At 41.7% G+C, this 24,172-nt stretch overlaps 2 protein-coding genes across 12 annotated transcripts in view; one reads left to right on the top strand and one right to left on the bottom strand.

Moving 5' to 3' along the window:
- Positions 1–192: 192 nt before the first annotated feature.
- The window catches only part of LOC6573977 (tropomodulin), a 52,610-nt gene continuing 28,630 nt past the window's right edge, over positions 193–24,172 (bottom strand). The window contains exons 1-6 of one of the 11 annotated variants that reach the window (XM_044008388.1): positions 6,925–7,050; positions 6,699–6,851; positions 6,124–6,636; positions 5,809–6,060; positions 5,587–5,734; positions 1,051–1,437 (exon numbers count right to left, since the gene is read on the bottom strand). In XM_044008388.1, the coding sequence (XP_043864323.1) occupies positions 1,406–1,437; positions 5,587–5,734; positions 5,809–6,060; positions 6,124–6,636; positions 6,699–6,851; positions 6,925–7,035 (1,209 nt within the window). In that variant the 5' untranslated portion in view covers positions 7,036–7,050 and the 3' untranslated portion in view covers positions 1,051–1,405. Of the gene's footprint in view, positions 603–1,050; positions 1,438–2,117; positions 2,187–3,072; positions 3,217–3,936; positions 4,229–4,274; positions 5,408–5,586; positions 5,735–5,808; positions 6,061–6,123; positions 6,637–6,698; positions 6,852–6,924; positions 7,051–16,760; positions 17,194–24,172 lie in introns of those variants that run through there. The other 10 variants (XM_044008386.1, XM_015167206.3, XM_015167208.3 and 7 more) reach the window with 10 other exon arrangements.
- LOC26527792 lies at positions 19,106–23,802 on the top strand. The gene is made up of 2 exons (XM_015167214.3): positions 19,106–19,856; positions 23,270–23,802. Exon 2 carries the CDS (start codon positions 23,618–23,620, stop codon positions 23,762–23,764), a length of 147 nt encoding a protein of 48 aa, XP_015022700.1. The 5' UTR covers positions 19,106–19,856; positions 23,270–23,617; the 3' UTR covers positions 23,765–23,802.

Here is a 24,172-nt window from a genome sequence, read left to right as displayed (position 1 = left end):
TACAATTTGCAAAATGGGATGGGCACGTGTGAAGCTGCAGCGTAAATAACTGAACAATCTAAAATTGACAAATTTGATTAAGGAAAGATTTTTTTAAGGTTACAACACGATAGAATTAAGCTGCTTTGTTTTGTTAATTGTTAATTTCAACAATACCAATGTCTAGATAAAATTAATTTAAATATATCATTGTGTGTGTATGTGTGTGTTCTTTGCTCGACAACAAACATTTGCATAACTCAAATAACTAGCATATGATAAATGAACACAAAGCCCTTATGCGGACAGTACAAAAAAAAAAAAAAAAAAAATTATTGTAATTGAAATAAAATTCCATTGAACGCAACAAACATTGAAACAAACGAAAAGTTGGGCAACCAGCGAGTGGCACAACTTTCGAATAAAACAGCAACAACAATTGGGACTATCAACTACATAATCGGACGCATATATGTATAGTTCATATCAGCCGGTATATCATGTACACATATATGAGTATGCGATAGGCATCTGCCCGGGGCTGCCAGAACGTCTCGGTGCCTACGGCCAAACGCCAATGGTATAGTTCCTGCTCAGATGACCCATGCGCCGCTGACGACCAACTGCAAAAGATATAGCCATAAATTGGGATTAGGGGCAATTTTTCAATTATATAGTTTATAGATAAGTTAAGAGACATATGTAACACCAACAGCAGAGCAGGAGCAAGAAACTTGTTAAAAATGTATAAATAAATCGATGCATGACGCACGATTGATACACTTGCAGTTGATATCAAGTGCCAACATTGGGTTTATCCATTATCTATAACTATATCGAAGTTGTAGTTAATGCTAAGCTGAGATATCAATATTTACTAAGCTACTTATGGACTATCAACGTGTTAACACTCGCTTTCAGCAAGCGCTGCTCTAGCTTAAAGATACTTATGTGATGTATCTATCAGATACTCGGATACGTACTGCATGTTAACATCATTCTTCGGTGTTAGTTTTGCGGCTGGTTGTTGGGTGTGGGTCGTTTTAGGTGGTATTGTAGTTGTTGTTGCTGATATTGTTGTTGTTGTTGTTGTTGGTAGTAGTGGTGGTGGTAGTGGTGTTGTTGTTGTTGGTGGAGTTGCGGTTACACAGAGTTACAAAAAGGGGGAAAATCACAAGATGTTGTTGTTGTGGTTGTTGTTGAGTTGAACACACAGAATCGTTGGCGCACATGATGCTGCTTGTTGATTTTGTTGTGGTTGCTGTTGTTGTTGTTGTTGTTCAGGTGGTGTTGCTGCTGCTGATTCTTGTTAATTTCGTACATAATTGGACAATAAAACAAAGACACAAATCACACGCTCACACACAGAAAAGGTTGTTGCTGTTGTTGATTGGTTGCTTGGTTGGCTGTGGCATGTTTTGTCTTTTTATTTACGCTGATTGAGGCGGTTCACACGTACTGTAAGACAAAAGAAAAAGATAGAGAGGAGAGAGTGGGAGAGAGAAAGAGAGAGAAGAGACAAATACAATGTGATTAGTTAAATGGCAACACTGAACAGAGGAATACAAATTATTATTTAAGTTAAGGTTAATCAAAATATACAACAGGTTGTCATAATTTCAATCAATCAATCAATCAATCAATCTTTGGGTACAACATTCAAGGCGTACGCCCATTGGACTTATGTTTTAGTAGTCGGGACAAAAATTCGCTCGCAAGTCAAGAAATGTTTGAGCAACAGAGTCTTAGGATCTAGGGGTTTTTAATTGGGGCTGGCTTAAGCAGAACTCGGGTTGGGATTTGCATTAGTTGGGCTTGTTTAAGATTAACGCTGGCAGTGTTAGGCTTTTGTTTACTTCTTTTCTTAGTCTAGAGTTGTGGCACAAACAAGCAAACAAACGAACGAACAACAAGGAACTGAGTAAAAGTTTTGGATACCAACTGTTCGACATGGCTTGGCGCTTAGAGCTTTGCTAGATGGTTTTACAAGTGGATTCTTGTTTATCTTGTTGCGGTTGTTGTTGTTCGTGTGATGCTGCCTTTATTGAATTATAAAAATTGCTTCGACATTTTGGTCTATGGCATTTATATTTTAATTTTAAATATATATTTTTTTAAATCATTTTATATTGCTGTTATTTGAGGCTGTTATTTGATTTATTTGTGTTTTTAGTTTCACTTAAAAATTGTACATCGCAGTTTAATTCCTATACGAAGAGAAGTTTATTAGAGTTCTGTGGATTGAACAGCGACTTCTGTTTGGGTTTAGTCAATGCCAATGGGATGAGTTTTAGGTAGTTTCGGATCAGGAGTTGTGGGCGTGTCATGCAGCATGGTAGACGGGTTAACAAACATGCAATTCTCAATTTAAACTTATAATAACATTTCAGTTCAGTTAATATCGGATGCATGGCTTAACAAACAAAGTACAAAAAGATCAGTACGCTTAACAGTCTTGAGTTATAATTGATTTTTTCTTTCTGTTCTTGTTTTGTTTCAAAGGTCAATTAAGATCTTGTAATTTTTTAATATTAATATGCATATATACTAGACCGCAGCATTCAAATTCGAAAATGCTTGTGTGGTTAGACGATATTGTTGTTTTTGTTTTTGTTTTGCGATTATAAAGAAACATTTTACGTGGAATTCGTGTTCATAGATACCTGTGTTAGAGATTAGACAAAATTATACACATTACGTCTAGAGTTTTTGCTGGGGTTAGATGCCTTGACTTTTGTCGTAAATCAGTTTCAAATATATCTTCTCTCTATATATGCTTGTATCGTAGATATATTTACATATTTGCATGTATCAGTGGTTCGTTGTGCGCATTATAGATATGTGTATATGTATGTGGGTGTATATATGTATATGTATATATATAATTTATATATTATTTACTTCTTGGTCTCTCTAACGCATTCAGATGCCAGCGTTGCAGCTGCTGCTTCTTTCTTTTCTTTTATATTCTTCTTTTTATATATTGTTTACACGTTTAATTTACAGAGATTAAACTTGTTGTTTTTTATTCGTTTTTTCTTTTTTATTTTTAAATTTACAAAACTCATTAAAAATGTTTAGTTTAGTTGCTTTGATTTGATTTTTTAGCATTTCTTTCTTTTAGGTTTTTTCTTTATTTTATTTTATTTATTTTTTTGGTTTATTGAATTCTTGTTGACTTTCTATGCAGATTATTGAAAAATCTGTACTGCAGGCGTAACTCAAGATCTTTTCTTACTGTAAACGAGAAACAGAGAGACAGAGATAGAGAGAAAGAAATAGTACACAAAAATGAGAATAGACGAAACACACAAGAAACAATGTAAAGCGCTTTGTTGAGTCGATCTTCTCGACTCTTTGACTGTCTGAGAGAGGGTAATATTGTTGGTCTGTTGGTCTGGTGGTCTAGTGTCAACATAAGGGGGTAGAGCACAAAGAGTAGACTGAGTTGGGGTAAAAACAAGATACAAGAACCGCTCGTCTGCTCCTAGAGACTTTACTGGGATGTTAGTAGTGCATAGCTAATGCTGATGGATGGCCGTGTCCCAGTTATATACAATATGGATCAAAATGCATGAGCAGCGCTGCTGATAACGACGACAACGATCAGGTACAGATAGATTTACATTTGTGTTTTTTGTTTGTTTTTATATTGGGTTGAGTTTGAGTTTTATGTACACGTTCTTGGTCTGCAAGACGTTGAGAGCTGGCTCTGACTATGGACAGAACGAGCCCTTCTTTACACCATGGCCAAAACACAAAATGTTGGTGGATCAAGAGGCAACAACAACAACGTTACTACGAAACGAGGTGAAGCGAGGTGAGAGAACGAGAATTGATCGAGTGGCGGCTGTTTGACTGTCTGTACATTTTTGACTGTGTCTGGGCGAACTCCGCTCCGGTGTGCATGGTGTTGGTGGTGTTTTCTGTTGGGTGTTGCTTGGTGGGTTCACTCACGTGTGCGCTTGGTAGACGCCCTCGTCGTCATAGTTGGGCGTCACGGCCCGACTGCCGGGCACCACCATATTATCGGGATCGATCTCTGGATCGTAGGCATCGCCGCCGCCGCCCCGTATGATCATATTATCCGGATCCACCTCCACATCATAGTCGGCCGGCGGCTGTGGCGACGGTGATGGCGATGGCGACGGCGAGGGCGTTGCCGAGTGACCCAGATCACGTTCAATCTCCATGTTGCTGGGCAATATCAATTTGGGCAAATTGGGCTTAAGTTTTTGCACCCGGAAGACTGAAGATCGTTTGGAATTTTTGTTGTTGTTGTTGTTGTTGTTGTTGGTTGGTTGGTTGATTGGTAGCGGTAGTTTAATATACACAGAGGACAAGTTGAGTTGTGGGATACAGTTTGATAGTTTCGGGATTTAAATATAATATATAACAAATAATTGATTAATAATGCTTTATATCGAATCGTACTGTAGACAAGTTGTCACACATTCTATGGTATATACAAGACATAAAGATTTCTCACTGTCGCTAACGAGGAAGACACAATACAGAGGAGTTATTGAAACGGGGAACTATACACACAGACATATATGTATGTATATGTATATGTGTGTGATGGGGCAGTGGAAATAGCAAAATGTTTACGTGAAGAATGATATTCCCGTACAGCTGACTTAGTATGTAAAACTGACTTAGCAACACTTGATACACTATATATAGTAATTACATTAATTTAGATCTACTGATGACAATGTGTAAGTTCTGATCGAGTGAGCGATCGAGTGAGCGAGTCAATGTGTTCTTAAATAAGCTCGACTTAGGCATATGTAACTAGATTTTTGACACTTGGTGACGCAACGCAACGAAACGAGAGGTGAAAACGAGAACGAGAACGAAAACGATAACGAGAACATGAACGCCACGAACGCTGAGTGGTGAGAGATGTGCTGAAGTATTAGGCTTAACGACTGGACTATAAAGAGATGCCAAAGACGTCGGGTGGGTTCTCGAAACGATAACATTTTACCTGGTTATCACACGATAGAAACAGAGAGAGTGGGAGAGAGAGCATATCAACTACTTTTTGGTTACCAACGCCGTTTGGGTACTGAGAGAGAGGACATCCAAGCTTAGATCTCCTTCTCATTCGCCGCGCGCAAGCGGCTCAGGGCAGCACGGGATGTGGAGGCCTCGGCTGCGATTCCAGTTGTGGTTGATGTGCCTGCCATGGAAGTCAGCTGCAAGTTGCGCGTAATGCGCCCTGCTGGCAAGACATGAGCAGAATCTGATGCATTAGTCCAGGTGCGAGCCTTCACGAACTGCTCGAAAGCAGCCAAACTCTTTGCCTTTGAGTGCGATATGGTTGATGCGGATGTAGATGGAAATGCTGATGCTGAAGTGGATGGGGATGACGGTGACGAAGCATCGGCGTGGAAAGCTAACGTACCTTGCTGCAATTCACCTAAACGCGAGTGAGGTATACACGAGTCATACGTGAATAAAGGCCTATATATATATACGTAATTTCATTATATCAAGAAATTCAAAGGGATCGCGAGCCTAGCGAGCAGAACCAACGCTGAGAACCTGCAACCATTGTGCGTGGGGGGAAACAGCTGCCAATGGCAGCGACCAACTTACTTCTGTCGATGTTGCGCTGCAGATGGGCGGCCACGCGATGACGCGCATCGTTGAACTCCAGGTGCAAGCCGAGTCGCAGTAGCGATGGGTTCTTCTCCACCAAGTTGGTGATCTCCATTTCAATCTTGTTGCCAAGCACCGCAGATCGCTGCGTCGAGCATAAGAGCGGAGTTAGTTCTCGTTCAATTGAACTGAAAATTCAATTGAGCTGTCGCCACTTACCTGATTGGAGGCCCTGAACTCTTCGATGGTGTGGCATTTGAGCAGAGCTTGCACTAGTCTGACAATTACGGGCGGACTGATAAAGTTGGTTTCCACATTTAATACTCTCAGGGTTTTGCTTTTCTCGATCGCTTCGGCGAGCAGGAGAGCTGTCTTATCGGTCAGTCCGACGTTTGTCAGCGATAGAACTTCCAAATGTTCATTCTGAGGCAGTGCTGCAAAGAGCTGTTCGAACTTCTCATCCGATATATTCTGGAGACAAAGAGATTCATAGTTAGCTCATACACATACTTTTAGTTTAGATCGTGAACTCACCTTAATGTTATTCAAGTTCAGGTCAACTAGCTTGTTGTCGTCATCCTTGACGCGCTTGATTGACTCATCCACATCTGTGCTGTTGGGCGGATCCATGGGGAACAACTTCTGCTGTGTGGACTTTGTGATGCCATCCCAGCCCAAGCCAACCGGCTGGCCCTTGTTCAGCAGTGAGGCGTGGTACTGATCCTGGTTCATCATCGAGTGGAAGCCAAGAATGGCAGCCAGGTCGATAATTTCCTCCTGGGTGGCATCACTGAGAGCATGCTCGTACTCCTCGCCCATGTCAATGGCGATCTGTTCCTCCGCCTCAATGTCACGCGCATCCCTTGGTGGTGGCACCCACTTCTTGCCGCGCACCTTGCCCTGCACATACGGCTCAAACTCCGGCTGATCGGGCGTCTCGATTGCCTGCTTGTTAATATGCTCGATGAGCTGTTTGCGATTCAGCGGCCCGGTAGCATCCTTGGTACACTCGTAGCTGCAGCGCTGATCTGGTGGCAGGAAGTTGTCCTGAAAAGTCAAGGATTCGTTAAGTTCAGGATATGTGAAAAGAGATCCAAGTCATTGCTTACATCGGGATCAACCTCTTTGGCCAGTATGGTTATCTCCTCGGGCGACAGTTGCGCCAACAGACTCTCCACATCCACATCATCGTATTCGCTCAAGTCCTTGCCGTACAGCTTGGCCGGCGTAGTGAGCGTTGTTGTCTTTGTGGTGGACGAAGTCTGCAAATGTTGAAATTATTATGAAATGAATGGATTTATTTACAGTACTCCATAATTAATATTCATTTCACACATTCTTGAGCAGCTTTAGGGTAGCCGGCGGCTGTGGTGCACGCCGCTTGATCTTGGGCACGGGTCGCAGCTTGATCTTCTGAAACTCAGCCACTGGCTCGGTGCTCTCCATGGCGGGCTCAGCGTGTATTATGACACTTATTGCAAATCAATAAATGGCGAGCCACGCAAATAAAAATAAATAAAACTTAAAATAAAACACAATGCAAATCCAATTATGCAGGTATAAACTATGCACCACTGACGCTGACGCAGACGCAGACGCAGACGCTTAATGTGGTTGGATGTGTCCGGGACTGGGGCTCAGCAGCGACTGGCGCGCACAAAGCACAAAACACCAAATTAAGGTGCAACACGGGCCGAGACAGCAGCAAGACACAACAAGAGTCGCAACAGCCGTGCAACATTTGCTTGACGCGCGGTTTGAGCCAAGAGCAGCAATCGCAACTGCCAGTCAGCCAGTCAGCCACACAGTTAGTCAGCTAGCCAGCTCGTCAGCCAGTCTTCGAGTCAGTGAGTCAGTGAGACTCGCTTCAAGTTGGCGTAATCGACAGTCGGTGGCAATGTAAATTAGGCGCATACATTTAAAGCTGCAGCGGGACCGGCGGGGGCAGCCAAGTGTGGCACGTTGTCTGCACTTAAATGACTTCCACTCTAAAACGATGCGCCGAGCATGAAATCGAAGCTGAACAAAAACCCCCAGCCCAACTCTTGCCAAGGCTGAGGGGCCATAAATAAACAAAAGTAACCAAAGTAAAGCAGCCCCTAGCGATTGATTTGTTGTGGGAAAGTATTGCGCAGCTTTTTCTCTCTGTCTGAGATTTATCGCCAGCGCTGGCATTAATGTGGCAATTGGAAATTAAAATAAAACACAAAGCATGGCCAAATGAATAAGGCTAAGCACAAAGCTGTCGTTGGGCAGCCAACTTGGCCAAGAGCTGCTGACATAGGGACACGAAGTCAGTTAACTAAAAGACACGCGGCCAGAGGGCCAGCAATTTACATAAAATAATTGTACAGCACGCTGAGTGGGCTCAAAGTTCTACCAAAGCGTGACCCAAACAAACAAACCAACTGAACTGAACCGAGCCGAACCGAACCGAACCCAAGTGAACCCGCCAGAAAGCCAGCCAGCCAGCCAACGGACAAAAGCCAAATCTAAAGACGCTGCCAAAACTGGTTTCAGAGGGCAGCAGCAGACCAACTGACGAGTGCGCCAGGAAGCGAGACTAACCACATAAACCACTTTTCGTACTTTGCTGCAACTTCAGTGCGCCATTTAAGTGAAACCGGTTTCGCTATAAAGAAAACAAGTAAGAGTGCTATAGCCAAGGAGTCCACAATCAAGAGATACTCCGCAAACAGTTGCAGCAAGTTGTGTCCACTCATATATATGACAGCCTGATCTGGCTATGAATTTTGTATTTTACAGAAACTGGCGAAAGTCCATTTTATTATATTTCAGTCTGTTTATATTTATTTATTTAATTAGTGGGTAATTCAATATTAATTTGATACTAAAGTTAGTTCAGTCTATATTAAATATAGGTATAAATAAAGGAAAACAATTGTGAAAACTATATGAGAAACAAACAGGAAATATAATATGCCAGCTTTCTCGATATATCAAGAAGCATAATATGCATAGAGTTACTTCAATCCATTAATTTTTAGGGCTAGACAATATAAAATTGCTTTACATATGAAATATGAGAGACTAAATCTCAGACTGTTTTATTCTTTCATTTTTATGGCCTATAAAAAACACTTGATTAGCTAAAGGGAATTCGTAATCTAGATAAAGAATTTATGTTCTCTTATTATGTCACATTTGATCTCTTTTCAGTTTAATTACTTTTTGACAAGGCATACCAAAAGCTCTGCAGATGCTGCGTCCAGATACAGAGATACGAAGTACAGCTAAATGCTGTCGATTGACCCACTTTAAAGTGAGTGGCATGCATTGAAGCAGCAACAGGGCACAGATAGCAGTCGACGAGATATTATGTCAGGCAGCCTCTAACGGCAAACGACCAACGGACAACGGACAACGGAGAACGGAGAACGGAGAGCCAAAGCTCACAGCATGTTGACATTTCAATTGAGGGCAGACTTAGATTAATTGAAATAAACAGTTTTATTTCGAGGCTGCCAGCCACATCAATGACGCAGCGAATGCCACGAGCTGTGAATGGTTTTCAATTGTGGCGCCTCAGCTGCGCCTAGCGCCGAACGCTTTAAACAAGTCGTACAGTCAGTCAGGTTAGTATTATAGCTACCGCAATCGTATCTAACACCACGTTTCACGCAGAGCAACGAATTCTCATTAAAAATGAAAATAATTGCGAAAATAATTGAGTTCATGGCACTCCCGAGACTCAGGCACTCAGATAGGAGGCGCTGCTAATAATTTACATCGGAAAAGCAGGCACGGCCATTTCCAGTGAAAACGAGAAAAACAAAGACCAAGCCAAAGCGACAAACTTATTTTTTTTAATGCAAATTTATCAGGACTAGGAAGTATTTGATATTATTATTTTTATATTACAATTTTTCAGTTGGCTCAACGAACATTAAATTCATTCTTTAAACAGTTCTATAAGCTCGGTAATATAGAGTTTTATATGTATTTAAGAATAAATTTTTACCAATAATTATTTTGAGAACTTTTTACAATATGTATAAATTGATTATTTATTTTTTATTTTAAATCTTTCGATTTTTGTTTTATATATAAATACTTATATATATATAACGATAAAATTCAATGAAGACAATATCTCTCAATACCCACTATTTGGCATAGGTAGAACTTTGTGTACATATTTTCGCCTTAGCCCTTTTTAAACGGCAGAATTTCTCAAATTTCTTATACACATATGCAAAAATTGAGGGTTAGGCCGTAAAGGTGTATACAAAGTTCTGGCTAAGCCAAGCACAGTTAACCATATTGAGAGGCTAGCCACATTTCAGCACTTGATAGCTGAAGGCGGCACTATCTATAGCGGAACGGCAGCCAGTTGTAGTGGGGCTTGAAGACGCACCCACCATGCAAATGCACCGTAAACAACATAAGCAAGGTGGCGTAACGAGATATGTACTAGTATATACATATATATGTTTTGTATCTGACAGATACGATGGAGCGAACAGTTGTCAACATGCTAGGCGGCCAATTCGCGAGTTGAGTTACGTATTTAGCGGATCGCTTTTAGCATAGCTCATGAATTGCAACGGGCCTTGAAACGGGAGCAGGCATTGAGACGTGTTTAACCAGATGCAGCTGCCACAGTCCACAAACAGTTTGCAGTTCGCAGTCCACGAAATGTGCGAATAACAAATATCGAAACATGTCTAATGCTGTATTCGGTGATTTGCAGATTTGCGAATGTGTATGAATGTGGTGGTGCGAGTGGTGGCCAGTGACTGGCAAGTGGGTCAAGGTGCTTAGCTGATTTAATTAAGCGGCACCAACCGCTTGGGACTCGTTGTGGAGATCACGTTTTTCGAGCGGAAAATCCGCAACAAACAAAAAAAAAAACATCATGAAACGCAAAATATTCATATTGCTCGGCCTTTCCGCTTCGGGCTACAGGTGAAAAGTTGGCCGGGTCGTAATCGCCGCTAATGACTAATGGCTGGAAATGTGTGAGCACGCCCAAACATGGCCAAATAGGAAGTGAGCCGTGCCGCGCCGTGCCGTTGAGGATGCGCGCCAGATGCTGCGCGAATACCAGGAAATTGTACGTTCTTGAGCGGAATCACATTAGAAAATACCAAAAATCTTAATTATCTCGCGCGACGCGCTCGTCACTCAGGGGTTTTATGGCCGGAAAGCATTTCTGCAAATTAGCATAGGAAATTGCAGGGGTAACAGCAGCAGCAGCATGTGTCTGGGGAAATGGTTTTTCATGGTTAAGATTAAGATTTGAATAGGGTGCATGCCACGGACATGGTTTCACCTCAATGACACACACGGGACTTAAGGTAAGCTGTTGCTTTGTGTATGTGTGTGTGAGAGATTTTATTTCTCTTCTCTGTGTATTCAATCTTCGACTGTTTGTAGCTGCCAGAGACTGTTGACAAATGCAGCTTGGGTGCTGGTGCTAGTTGAGCAACATTTTAGTGGTTTCCTCCAAGCTAGCTAGCATTTGGTATCTGCTTCTGGTCCCTAGAGCTCCAGCTCCAGCCATTGTGACCGCAAATCACATATTCAGTGAACAGCAATCTGCTCTTATAGCTTGGCAATATTTTATGCAATTTGCATGCCAGCGATAAACCCAGAGGGCGGGCTCTATTGCTGCAGCTGACAGCAGACGGCAGCCTGCAGCGGCTGCCACCGCAACTCCCAGGGCAAAGAAAAAGTCGACAGAAAATATGTAGAACTTGGCCCTGGCACTGGCTGGAAAGTTGAGACCACATTGGTCATTCTAAAGCAGCGTGGAGTGTCGAGTGCTGAAAACTGAGAGCCCGATAGTTCCGTTTCAGTGCACTCGCATCGGATGGTTTGCCGCCTGATTGGGCACGCACAGCCAGCGCTGCTGAGATCTTGGCTAACAGCAAAGGCCACTTGGCATTAGCATCGCCAACGCCATCGTCATTGCCATTGCCATTGCCATTGCCATTGGCGCTGCAACAAAGTGGCAAATTAACAACGGCCAAAAACAGCTAACGACATTACGGACACTTGTGCCCAAGTCGAGAGAATGGGCCAAAACTTTCCTCGACTGCGGTTCGATTTGTGACAAAAACATTTACACAGCTGTTGACCAAGCTAAAACAAAAGCGAAACGCGCAAGAAATTAGACTTTCGCATAATGAAGATTTAATACTCTTCTAAAATATATATCAAAGGGGATTTATATAAATAAAAGTTATTGGACCATAAGGTCTGTCACTTTAGCCCAAATGAAGAATTTTCATATACATATATTTGTTTTAGTAAACGTTGAATCATACAATGTAATTGCGTTATTTGAAAAACAGAAGCACGTTAGTCTATGACTAGCCAAACCTCTTAATTTAAAAGGCCTAGCAAGAAGAAGTAATTATCTAACTATTGCTATCTGATGAAGACTTGCAGAAAGAGTTTCTTGGTCTTACAGTTGGTATACCACACAATATAGGGTATACAAAAAGAAAGAGTGAAATGTGTCTCTGACTCCATTTATGGCTATATATATAGAGCCAAGTGCGTTGACTGCTTTTTCCTGCTTCGATGATATGGAGTTTAGCTCAAAATGAGAAACGTGCGGCGCATTTCATTTGTCGTGCCGCCAGATCATCAATAAAATGTCAAATAAGCAACAGCTTAGCCAGACTCGTTGAGGCGACATCACCGACAGCGGCAACAAATACGCAAATAGGGAAATGTGGGCGGAACAAAGGTGGGGGCGTGTGGCTTCTGCTGCTGCTGCTGCTGGCGGCGTCATGAAGTGCGCAAAATTTATGTAGTTTGCATTTTGCCATTGAGTTTGAAGTCTGCAACTTTTGTCACGTCGCAGCATTCACGAAAAAATTTGCTCAAATTTGTAAGAGCGAAATGCCAGGGAATAACAAATTCGTCGAACAATAAGAAAAATAGCGTAGCACTTATTTAAAACAAAGAAAAAGCCTAATAACAGTTGGGAACGGCAGCGAAAGTGAAAGCTAATTCAGACAAAAAGTCTTTGTTTTACTTTGATGGTTTTCATGTTTTTCGTAGGCTTTCAAATGCAATGCAAATGAAAATTGATGTCTATGCGAGTATGCAAATGGCAAACTGAGACCCGTTGGGCTTACGCATCGATGCGGTCTTTGGCCCGTCCATAATTAAGCGGCTTGTTTATACTACATCGAATAGTTTACACATTGGGGAAATGCGAACGACGTGTCATTACGCGCATGCAAACGCCTCGCACAGCCAGTGGCCGGCCAATGAACTCGGCCCATTTGTCGCCGCTCAGTGGTTAGAACCACTCACAGCCACATAGTCGCACAGCCAGGCTGACATTTGAAATTTGAAATGCAGCAGCTAGTTGCAATTAGAGTGGTTTCTGTTGCCAGTTGCGGGCAATTATGCAAGTGCACAGCCTCTGTCGCTGCCCTCAAATTTGGTAACACACTCTGCGTGTGTTTGTTTGTGTGTGTGTGTGTGTGTGTGTGTGGCAAGCAACCACAGCTGCAGCTGCAGATGATAGCCAACAAGACGGCGACGATGTTGTAATCGAGTCTGATTTGTGCACACAGATGGAAACTAAAACGCGGCGCTTGCATGCGATGCGATTCTAAATCGCGTGCATTGACGGGGGCGGGGGCGTGGCAGTTGCAACACCAGTGCTTAATAAGTCATTCTGGCAATCAGCTGAACATGTGCGCCCAATGAATTTAGAATTCCATTAGAAGCAGATGGTATTTAAATAGCTTTTGAAATAGAAACCTTTGAGAAGAGTTTCAGCTCTAGAAATGTTCTCAAGAGCAAGTCTAAGCAAAAGTTAATTACAAATTTTGCTTTGCTGAGTAATAAAAATTGCCTGACATTTGTGAAATATCTGAATAATAACACGAATTGAATAGACGTTAGCGTACAGCTGGCTCTACTCAGTCAAATGTCACCTTTATTGAACCGCTATAGTTTAAATAAATTGGCGAGAATTGCATATTTCAACTATTCATGGCTATAAATCAATTAATGTCACGTAAATTTATGATTTACCCAGCTTTGATATTGGAATTGCTACGAATGTAATCAAAGCGCTGTAGTCACCAGGCCAATATTTTTAGGACTGACATATATTAACAGATTACAAAAAACTACTTATCTTTGTTCTGGAATAGCCTCTGCTATTTTCAGCGGGAACTTACCTGAAACGACAGGAAAAAAACAAAAGTTAAAGTTAAACGAACTATAATAAAAGCTGAAATATGTATATGTGCATGAGCAACCTATAGGTATGTGTGTGTCTGTGCATATATGTATAGGTAACGAGCATAACTTTTGACAGGCGACGCAGCTGAAAACTTTCCCATGCTTCCCCGGAGCCTGTGCTCCGGCTGATGGGCGCACAGTGCAGGAGTTGTGCAGATAATTACACGAAAGCCATACGCAAATTATGTAAAAAGATTAAATTTGTAAGATAAATTGGAGCAGACCCCAAACCAAACTGAACCAAAGAGCAGACCGGAAAGTGCAATCCAGCCAGGCTGACAGCCAGACAGCCAAACACTTGGCTGGGAATAAAAAATGCCGCTTTATGTGGCAGATTTCATCGCTGCGAGATAAAAATGGTTGCGGTAATAAATGAGAATTATGCAAAGTTTGGGCGAATGATGAAGTAAGTAATGCCCATCCAAACCAAATACGGTTAACGGAGCGTGTTATAAGACGCAGCCGAAATCGGCTCAGCGGCTTCCAGATGAGTAAGTGGAAATTTATGAAAATAAGCATAAAGCCAGAGCTACATTTACAAGTAATAAGAAATATGAAAGAAAAAAACAAAAAAAAGAATGCTCGACAAGCTGCTTTTTATGGAATTTCTACTGCAGCCAACTCCCTGAAGTTTCATGGCTCAAAACAAAGTGGAGGAAGAGAAAACACTTTAGGCTTTTGTCTGGGCTGCGCAGAGATGTTTCCCTCTGCCTCTTGTCAATGTTGTTAACAGCCAAATTTAAGTGGCTAACAACTTGTACAACTTTCGGCTGACAGTTTGGGGCAACAGGCAAAAGAAAATGCCGAAACACTTTAATCGTCCCAACGGTTTTCCACATTTTCATTTAAATCTGAAATATTATGTACAAGGTGCGGAATGGTCTTCAAATTCGATTAGCATCTAGATACGCACTAATGCTGGCTTAGTCCGTTCTATCAATGATGATTTCATTGCCGGCTTATATCTAATAGACAACAACTTTCAGGTTTCACAATTTGCGCTGAAGTTAGATATTGATGATGGTTCTAATTTCTATATAAATAAGAATAAACATTTGAAAGTCTTAACACCCGTATATCGATTAACCTAGTTGTGGATATACTCATGTCTTTCCGGATTTAATATTTGAGTAAATTATATTATATTTATGATTCATTCATTTATTTTAAAAATTAGTGGAAAAGGTTAGAGCTAAAATATATATTATTTATAGCCTGAATTGATATAGGGAAAAGGTCACTAAATATAGTCTATGATATTATTGAACTATAATTGAATTGGAAATTGTTAAGGGAAGCTTGAAGCAAAATACATATATATTATTATTATATATTATTATTAAGCCATAATTAAGTAATGGAAAATTAGTATAAAATATGATATAAATTGGAGTGAATTTGAAAAAACTAATAACAGTGTTTCACTCAACTATGAGAATAAAAAAACAGCCAAGGTTGTCAAGTCAAGTCAAAAACTACGAGTGAATAATTAATTAACTATATAATAATATATTAACGATATAATAATGTTAACTAGATATTAGCTATGCTTGCTGCACACGCATGAAATAAAATATATATCTGCTAATGCTATTCGATATGTACTCGTTCCATTCTTCATGCGAATGGAACACATATAATCCGGCGTGTCTGCTCATCATTTCAATCTGCGGAACACTAGAACGCACTCAATGGGTAAACTAGTTCTATTCCTCTGTTGTTTGTTATTCGACAATTTTTCGTGTGCACGACGTCAATTAAATGCCGGAAATGGCCAATTTCAATGTTGGCCGACTGTCGTTCTTTTTTGTGTTTTTCTTTCTGCCCCTATTTCGAGGGGCTTTTCATGTTTTGCTTTGATGGCCGTCAAATGGTAAAAACAAAGACGATTAATTACTTAGCTCACAAAAGACATTTAATGCGCTTTGTCGCCTCAGTGTGGGCGTCCAAATGCGCATCTGGCAAAGGGCTTAATTGTGGGGCAAGAAAGCGCAGCTTAATCATTAACCCATTAGATGAGAGAGAGGTCTAGGCAAAGTAATTAGTAGCAATAAAAAAACTTAGCAAAAAATGGTAATGGGTAATTTTTAATTTGTTGGGAAAGGTGGATATAAAACATAAAGTCTTTACTCATAGCGATTATCTTTGTACATATTCATGAGCTATAAAAGAGTGAGTGATTGGGTGATGGGTTAATCAATATTTATATTTATATGTTTTATCTGAAACTGGGTAAACTGTTTACGTCAACGTCATAAATGAGCGGTGATTAAGACCCAAGTCTGATAAGCAGGGGGCATGGAACAATAAACAGCTGTTAATTGTCTTATATAAAAATGCAAATTTGATAATATTAATTACAAAGTTTGCGAAATTTTATATGAAATCTATAATAAGGCTGCCACACCGCAAGACAAAATGAAAAAGAAAGCAGCTTTGTGGTGATATAATAACACGATATATTTTATAGCCGGTGATGGGAATCCATAATGAAGACCATTAATATAGGGTTAGATGACGCGACCTGTAGCGAACCCTGCGAGCGAGTGTAGCAACAACGAACATTTGGGAGAACGCCTAAGTGAATGCCCAGAGCGCAAACTCCAGAGCTCGAATATGAGAGAGCGGGCCGCGAATGATGGAGAGGGCGACAGAGAGGGTGAGTGTGTGCGAGAGCACGCACTGACGTAATCGTTATCGCTGGCCACCTCGCTCACACACCGCCTTCAATTGAGCACTGAGCACGGAGCACAGAGCGCCGAGTGAGCGGGGTAAAAGGGAATGCATTATTTTTGTTGTTGTCGAATAATAATTGAAATGAAATGAAATGAAATCATTCAAGGAAAACGGCAATTATCAATGAAAGATTCATTTGAGCTGGCTATTGTCATATAGCTTCCACAAACCACAACAATAATAATACTACTAACCTCCATTGCGTTTTTTTCCTACTTGTTTTTATGTGTTTCTTACAGCTGTCAAGGTCTCGTTGCCGCACAATTTCTAGTAAATATCGTTTTTATTGCACTTTTTTAGTCGTCACACGCACTACGGTTAACTTGTGTTTGTTACTTTTTGTTTCGGATGTGTTTGGGCGTGACACACACAAAACGAATCGAAATCCGCTGTGGCCTACAAAATATTTGTTTGTTGTTTTTTTTTTTCGTTCTCTGACAAACCCGGAGTTCTGTGCAAGTGGAGAACACGCAGTGTTAGAGAGCGATATAGTTAACAATATGCAGCCAGCGCAATTGTTTATTGTAAACACGTTACGAACAGCGCGAAACGGCAGGCGGCGACGACGAAGTTTGAGAGAAAAGTAACAAACAAGGTGTAACAAACCAGGTTTAATTTAACTACTGAGCATCGATGACACATATCGAAGATAATAATCGAGAAATTTGAGTAATGGAGTTGCCAGACTATTGCCTTGAGGCAGCATTTTGACGGTGCTGCCAACTTGTTAGGCTGGACTGAGCGCAGTTTGAAAGCCACCGTGGCTTGGTGCGCGCCAAAGTTTAGGGTGGACTGGAAATTTAAATGCAAATGTTTCGGCTGTAAAAAAAACTATTTGGCTGACGCATCGAAAGTGGTTCTAGCAATGGCAAGGCTTGCAAAAGTGATTTCACTTTTATTAAGAGCTATTTTGATGACCACTTAGCGAGCGCTCATAAAATTATATAATATGTATATCTCGCCCATTTGCAACCCCCTTTCGCTGGCAGACAAGTTGGGAGCATAAATCAAAAAGTTTGTGTCGCAATTTTTCACATCAAATTAATCTTTATCTACAATGTTTTGTATGTACTTTTTGTTGTTGTTGTTGTTGTTGTGAACGTTTTCGCATTGCGTCTAATTAATTAGGGTAAAATGTTGGGCCGAGGCAAAATAAAGGGCAAGCGAAATGCCAAAAGTCGACTGGCATTTTCATTGCATACTCCTCGGCGGAGGCAAATAGAAGATGTCATAAAAATGCCATTGTAAGTAGTTGAGCTGAAGTCTTTTGCATTGTTGTCATTGTTACCGTGGGCTTCTGTTATTATTGTCTGCTTGTTGTTGCTGCCGTTTGCTATTATTGCAAGCAAATTGACGGAGACACGCAAAGGGAGACAGAGAACGAGGCAGCGGCAGAGGCAGCGCCAAACTCATTTCACTTGCGTCGAAAAGATAAATGTGAAGCGCTTAAAAAAGCAATTACCGCATAAATTGCGTCTCGATGTTGCTGCAGCCTCAACTACTGCAAATAGGCAGCCAGGCAGCGGATGCGGCGCATAAAGCTTGCTACAAAGGACTCTCACACTCTTGAGAGAAAAGTAACTGAAAGCCAAATAAGGAGCAGGCTCATGCGAGCACATCCTGGCTGTAAGACATTTCGCAAACAAATGCGCAAAACACGCGAAAACATGCAAAATGCATTGCATACCAAACAAGCTACCCACACCCAGTCCGAGACGAGACGAGACGAGACCAGGCCAGGCCCGGCCAGAGCCGGCTTAATTGTAAAATCAATAGTGGGAGTGATGGGCGCGTAAATCAAGTTAAAAGTCGCAGCAATCAAAGCACCCGCAGCGCAATAAAAACTCATTAAATGGCCGCCGGGAGCTACTCTGCTATATAGTATATATAGTATCTGGCAATCGGGAGTGCCAGGTGCGCGACCAGAGTTTCAATTGGATTTAAGCAAATTGTGTGGGACACATCGATTTCTCATTAGATTGGACGCGGGAGGCCCAGCCTGGCCCGGCCTGACTTGGCCTGGCCTGATGATATTATACACGGCTGTTCAAATCACTTAAACAAAAATTTAATTGACTTGACGACGGCTGTGCACGTAACTGTCAAAGGGAAACGGAGCGCACAACACGAAACGGAAGCGAGGCCGATGAGGACGACGACAACGACGACGCGACGCATTGGCGCAAGGACGAGCTAGAGCCGGCTAGAGCCGTAGTGTCGGCGCCAGCTGCCAGTCTGCGTGGCCTACTGCCAATTTGTAGCCGTGTGGAGCGGAAATTTCTTCAACTTCCTGATTTAAATAATAGCAAACTGCCAGCCAGGCAGCCAGGCAGACCCCACGCCCACTCACGCTCGCTCTCGCCCAGGCTGCTGCCAAACTTGTCGCACCAACTGACGGCAGCGCCAACAACAACAGCAACAACAGCAACATGACCAAGTTGATTAGCATCAGCAGGCGCCGTGTGTTGCGCCATGCGTCAAAGTATCAGCTACAATTTTCTATTTTTTTTTTTTATATTTATATTTATTTTGATTTTTTTCCTGTTTTTTTTTTGGTCACTCTGCGTCTAAGCTGAGCATCAATATAATGCGTGGGTGAATTTTAAATATTTGCATTATGATGTGACAGCACAACTGTGTGTGTGTGTGTGTGTGTGTGCTGTGCTGTGTGTGTGTGGTGTTGGTGTTGGTGTTTGTGCTGTCAGCTTGAGCGTTAAGCAACAACATTTTCTGCACTTGCTACAAGTTGGACAACAATTTCCGCATGCAAGCGCCATTGACACACTAACAAATGGCAAAGTTTCAAAAAGCCGACAAACGCGGCCGACGCAGTGCAGCGCCGAACGGGCCGAGACGAGTGCGAAGCCGAAGCAACAGTAGCAGCAGCAGCAGCAGCAGCAGCGGCGCCGGCAGGACTATAAGACAGGAGTTTAGTCCACGCACAAGCTGAGTCGCGTCGGCAACGTTGAGGCAGACGCAACGAGCGCTTCGCATTATTCGCAAATATTACGCATACGCCACAAGTGCCGCAGAAACGGATAAAAACCGCAGCCGCCGGGCTTGTTAGGCGAAATTCCATTGGCAATTTTTACGGTACGCAGTGAAACGCAGTCGAGCGCATAATTCGGCCAGGATAACGCTGATAACACGGCTGTCCATAAAAGTGCGTGCCAGCATTATAATATCTCGGCCGCAATTGCAACAACAACAACAAACAACAGACAACAGACAACGACAACAGCAAGGCGAACGGGCTAACCGAGCTAACCATGAGGCGTTCACATACAACGGTGCGTATGAATGAAAATGCGCGCCATGAATGAATGCGAGTTTCGAGTTGCGAGCTGCGAGTCGCGAGTCAAGTTGTAATGAGTTCCACTTGGATCTCATTTTTTTTACGGCGCTTTGGGTTATGGCTGGAGTCGGTGGCTGCTGCCGCTGCTGGACGTCTGTCAGAGATTTATGTTTATGCCGCGAGTTTCGCATGTTGTTGCGCTTGCCTTAATTATGTTTATGCATGTGTATGCGTGTGGGTGTGTGTGGGAAAATTAAGTAAGCAAAGCACGCAAATGTCTGTGTTTCCAGCAATGCAAATAAAACCAAAGAAATACAGAAAAAAACGAAGAAAAAAAATTAAAAAAAAAAAAACAGTGAAATAGAAAGAGTGAGCGAGTGTGGCAATAAATTGGCAGGATATGTCAAATTTGGGCTGTCAACGGTGCAGGATATTAAACGTGCCATTGACTCTAGGGGCTCACTCAATTTTTGTTGGGCCACGCAACATTTAACTTTCATTTGCATGAGCCAGAATTGATGGCCTCAATTCAACTTTGGCTGGCCAAAAAATAATTTGTTAATAGAGTCGCAACAACTTTTGCTTGCCAAATACCAAATAGCAAATACCAATCGCTCACATTCAAAGCGGCTCAGCTGCGTGTGTTGTTATTCACTTTTGACCCTTTTTTCATGTGTCCAACATATGTGTGCATGTGCGTGTGCGTGTGAGTGTGTGTGCGTGTGAGTGTATATTATTGCTGTTAAGGCCAGGGCTTTGACATCTAATTTATGAATGTTTTTAGCAGCCCAGACACGGACGAAGTCAGCCTGTTCTTATGACACGCTCTATTTGCTTTTGGCCTTTATATACTTGCCTCGCCTTCCCCTCTGTCTTTTTTTACCATTTGTTATTGTAATGTTTATTTTATTTTATTTATTTTTTTTGTTAAATAAACCGTCGGACTTTCGGGCTTACTTAGCAGGCCATCAGCTGCACACTCTGGAGTCCTTGAGCATTCTTTACGCCATTGCAGCCTGAGCGAAAGTTGAGGTCTTGTAAAATATGTTACCGAAAAACTTTTTTAATGAGTTTCCATAATCTCGAGTGCGCTTTATTTTAATGCGCCGAACCTTTTACACTTGCTTCTAATGATGTCTGACCCCGCGACCCACACGAGCCGCGGCCCAGCCTGGCCCGAGGCCTTTTGTTCTTGTCAGCGGCAACTGCAGCAAGCGCGATAAGCGTTTAATTGAAAGCTGCTCAGCCGAGCGCTTGATTGAATTTCGCTATATAGAAAAGTGCAAACTAGGAGCTTGCATAGTAGGGCTGTGGTGGCTGCACCACAGTGGCCACAGTGAACGCATGGCTGATAGCTGATATCCATATGGAGGGATCGGAGGGAGTGGCCCATGTGCCCTTTGCTTGCTCGTCCGTTTAGCGCATACGCCCAAATGCCTTTCAAAGGATGTTTTTGTTTGCCTCTCTCTTCCTCTCTTTCTCTCTCTCTTTAATATGAATGCAGCGCTGCGATTTTCACAGCGCTTTCCAGCACAGCCCGTTTAATCTAGGCCCCTGACTCTTGGACCCTCTCAGCTTGGTCTTTAACAGTTTCGCATTGCACTTGGGGGAATCCCAAAGAGCGTTTAATTACAAAAGCGGAAGCACTGCACTCGTCATTTAATTGATTTGTAATTAAACGCAGCTTTATCAAAGGCCAAAACTATTCATTTCATTTGCAATTTAATTTAGTTCATCCGAGTAGTTGAATAGCAACATATTCTCATTTGCCAGAAATTATAAATAATTAAATGAATTAATTTAACACATCAATTGAACGCGGTTTAAAAAGTGAGTTTCAATATACTTATATTTATAATTATACAAAAAAAAAAAAAATAATTATTAAAAAATACGAAAGATATTTAAGCTCTGCTACAGGTAGTAAAAAAATATATAACAAAATTATTTGATATAAATTAGAATTTTTAGTTTACAACTTAAAATGAGAAAACTCTGGAAAAAAATTGGTCTTTTTTTTAATATAAGTTTTAATATACAAATGTTAGAAGATTGAAGATGACTAATTAGTATTTTTCACATGCTAATGCTGGTAAACTCATTAAAAAAGTAATCGAATACACAGCTCTGAATAATTATAGAAATTTAAAGAGTTATATCTCGTCAACAAATACTCCGATTAAATAAATTTTTCTATATACAAAATTTAATCAGCTCTGATGAAGAAAAATTTGAGGTTTTTATATATTTTTATTTAGTAAGAATTTTATTACTTTTTCCGAGGTTATGCAGAAAAATATGTAAGTTTATATTCATTTCATTTTTTATCAACCATAAAATTGTATGTTACTTATCACTATCGGATTCAATTGAAATTTATTTATTTATTTTGCATGTCAGCGCTTGTCCACGATTGCAACTGTCTGCTGCATTCAATTAAAAAAAAAAAAAAAACAAAAAATAATTTTAACAGTTTATTATTTACACACGAATCATTTTTTGTGAATTTCATTAAAAAATGTCTTGTATGTCAAAGACAAAGAATACTCCATTGAAAACAAAAAATAAAAAAATACAAAAATTAATACATTTTGCTGCGTATTACTCTCACGTTCGCTTGTGTGAGCAATTTCATTAAAAAATAGTCAGCAATTGCTTTTGAGATGAATGCAATTTTTCCGCTCAAAGTCCTGTTACCGCAATTTGTATGTGTATTAAATTTCGTATTTGTATACACATTTCGCTTATGCTTTCCATTTGTCCTGATGCATTTGCATGTGTGTGCCTTCTTGCTCATTGTTGGCGCATCAACAATGCTGCAGCCAAGCGCTGCCACTTCCTGCAGCCTTCTCAGCCGCCTCCTCTGCCCACTCTGCCCGCTCTGCCTCCTCTGCCTGCTCGCTACTCCCATTTAGTTGGCTGAGGCAGGGGAAACTTTTTACTGCCAAGCTGGCAACATATTGAGCAACATGCAGGCAGCTGAAATGCGACTATAAATGCGGCTTCAGCTGGCAACATGGAACGCAATTATGCAACATGTGTGCGCGGCTGCATGCCAGAAATCTTTGCTATGCCATGCTGATGATTCTTTCTTGCCAGCTGTCTTGTCCGCTCGCGTGTTAAATGTAAATTCCCCCACGGCATGCTCTGATAGTTGACGGGGCGTATACGTACTATAATGTTCTGAATGCACTCGTCATGGGAGTGGGTAACTGTTCAAGTTTCTGGGCAGAGGCAGGTTTATATAAATGTACGCGCGTGTGCGTGTGTGTGTGTGTGTTTTAAGCTATGAAAGATTTTATTTTACAGACGGACAAACATTGTGAATGCAGTCTCTAGTGTATGAGATTGTGACTTACATACACCGACTCACTAATATTTCAGCATTTTCCATATCTTGACTTACAGCTGTTGCCCTGGGCACGGGCGCCATGCACGGCAATGAGGCAATGAGACGACGACCAGGTCCACCCCCAAAACCAACACCAGCACCAACCACAGCCACAGCCACAACCGCAGCCCGGCAACGCAACCAAACACTGAGGGCAGATGCAATCTGAAGAGTTCGCTACTTGGCTGAGTGCCGCCTCCGACAACTCTCTGACTGCACAGAGGCCGAACAGCCGCTAGACGCAGCCAAGGAGCCCAGCTAGCTCAGTAGCACAGTAGCTCAACGGTCGACTGATACAGGAGGACGCGGGGGCAGTGACTGCTACTGCTAAAAACCACAGAGAGCGAGTGCTCGGGGTGCCCGCTATGTTGCGAGATATCTTTCTATATTTAGTTCTAATCGTTTTATTTTGCTTTATATTCATGGCGCAGTTAATCGTCAACGTTTACGCATTCCAGCGCCAGCCAACGCCCGCCCAGAGGGCCGAACGCAATGAGATTATATTTGTCTAGGGTTTCTTCCTTTGGGCCAAAAGTCATGGCATTGCCAGTTGCCAGCATTTAATGAGCGCAACTCTAACGAAAAAAAAATAGAAGAAAAAAAAAAAAAAAAAAAAAAAAGCAAAACACAACAGCAGAAAAAAAACTTAAAGCTAAAAATCAAAGAAAACTCATTTGCCAGCCTGTTGGCTGCTGTCTGCTCTATGCTCTATGCTCTATGCTCTCTGCTCTCTGTTCTCTAGCCTCTGTTCTTGTATGTCTGCCGCCCGCTCCCCACTGAGTCGGGGATAATACCCCGGCAGAAGCTGATTAACTGGGTTGCGCGCTAATTAGTAACGGTAGTCTTGGGAGCGCTGTCACGAATGCACAATACACTCCAGCACAATGAGACTTTATGACACAATAAGTCGGAGTGGAGCT

Source organism: Drosophila mojavensis, unplaced genomic scaffold (genome assembly GCF_018153725.1).
Source record: "Drosophila mojavensis isolate 15081-1352.22 unplaced genomic scaffold, ASM1815372v1 contig_277, whole genome shotgun sequence".
Lineage (NCBI taxonomy): Eukaryota > Metazoa > Arthropoda > Insecta > Diptera > Drosophilidae > Drosophila > Drosophila mojavensis.
This window is presented reverse-complemented; position numbering and strand designations above follow the sequence as displayed.

What these genes read in the sequence shown, in the direction of transcription:
- LOC26527792 (XM_015167214.3), top strand. Translation starts at nt 23,618, where the DNA reads ATGTTGCGAGATATCTTTCTATATTTAGTTCTAATCGTTTTATTTTGC.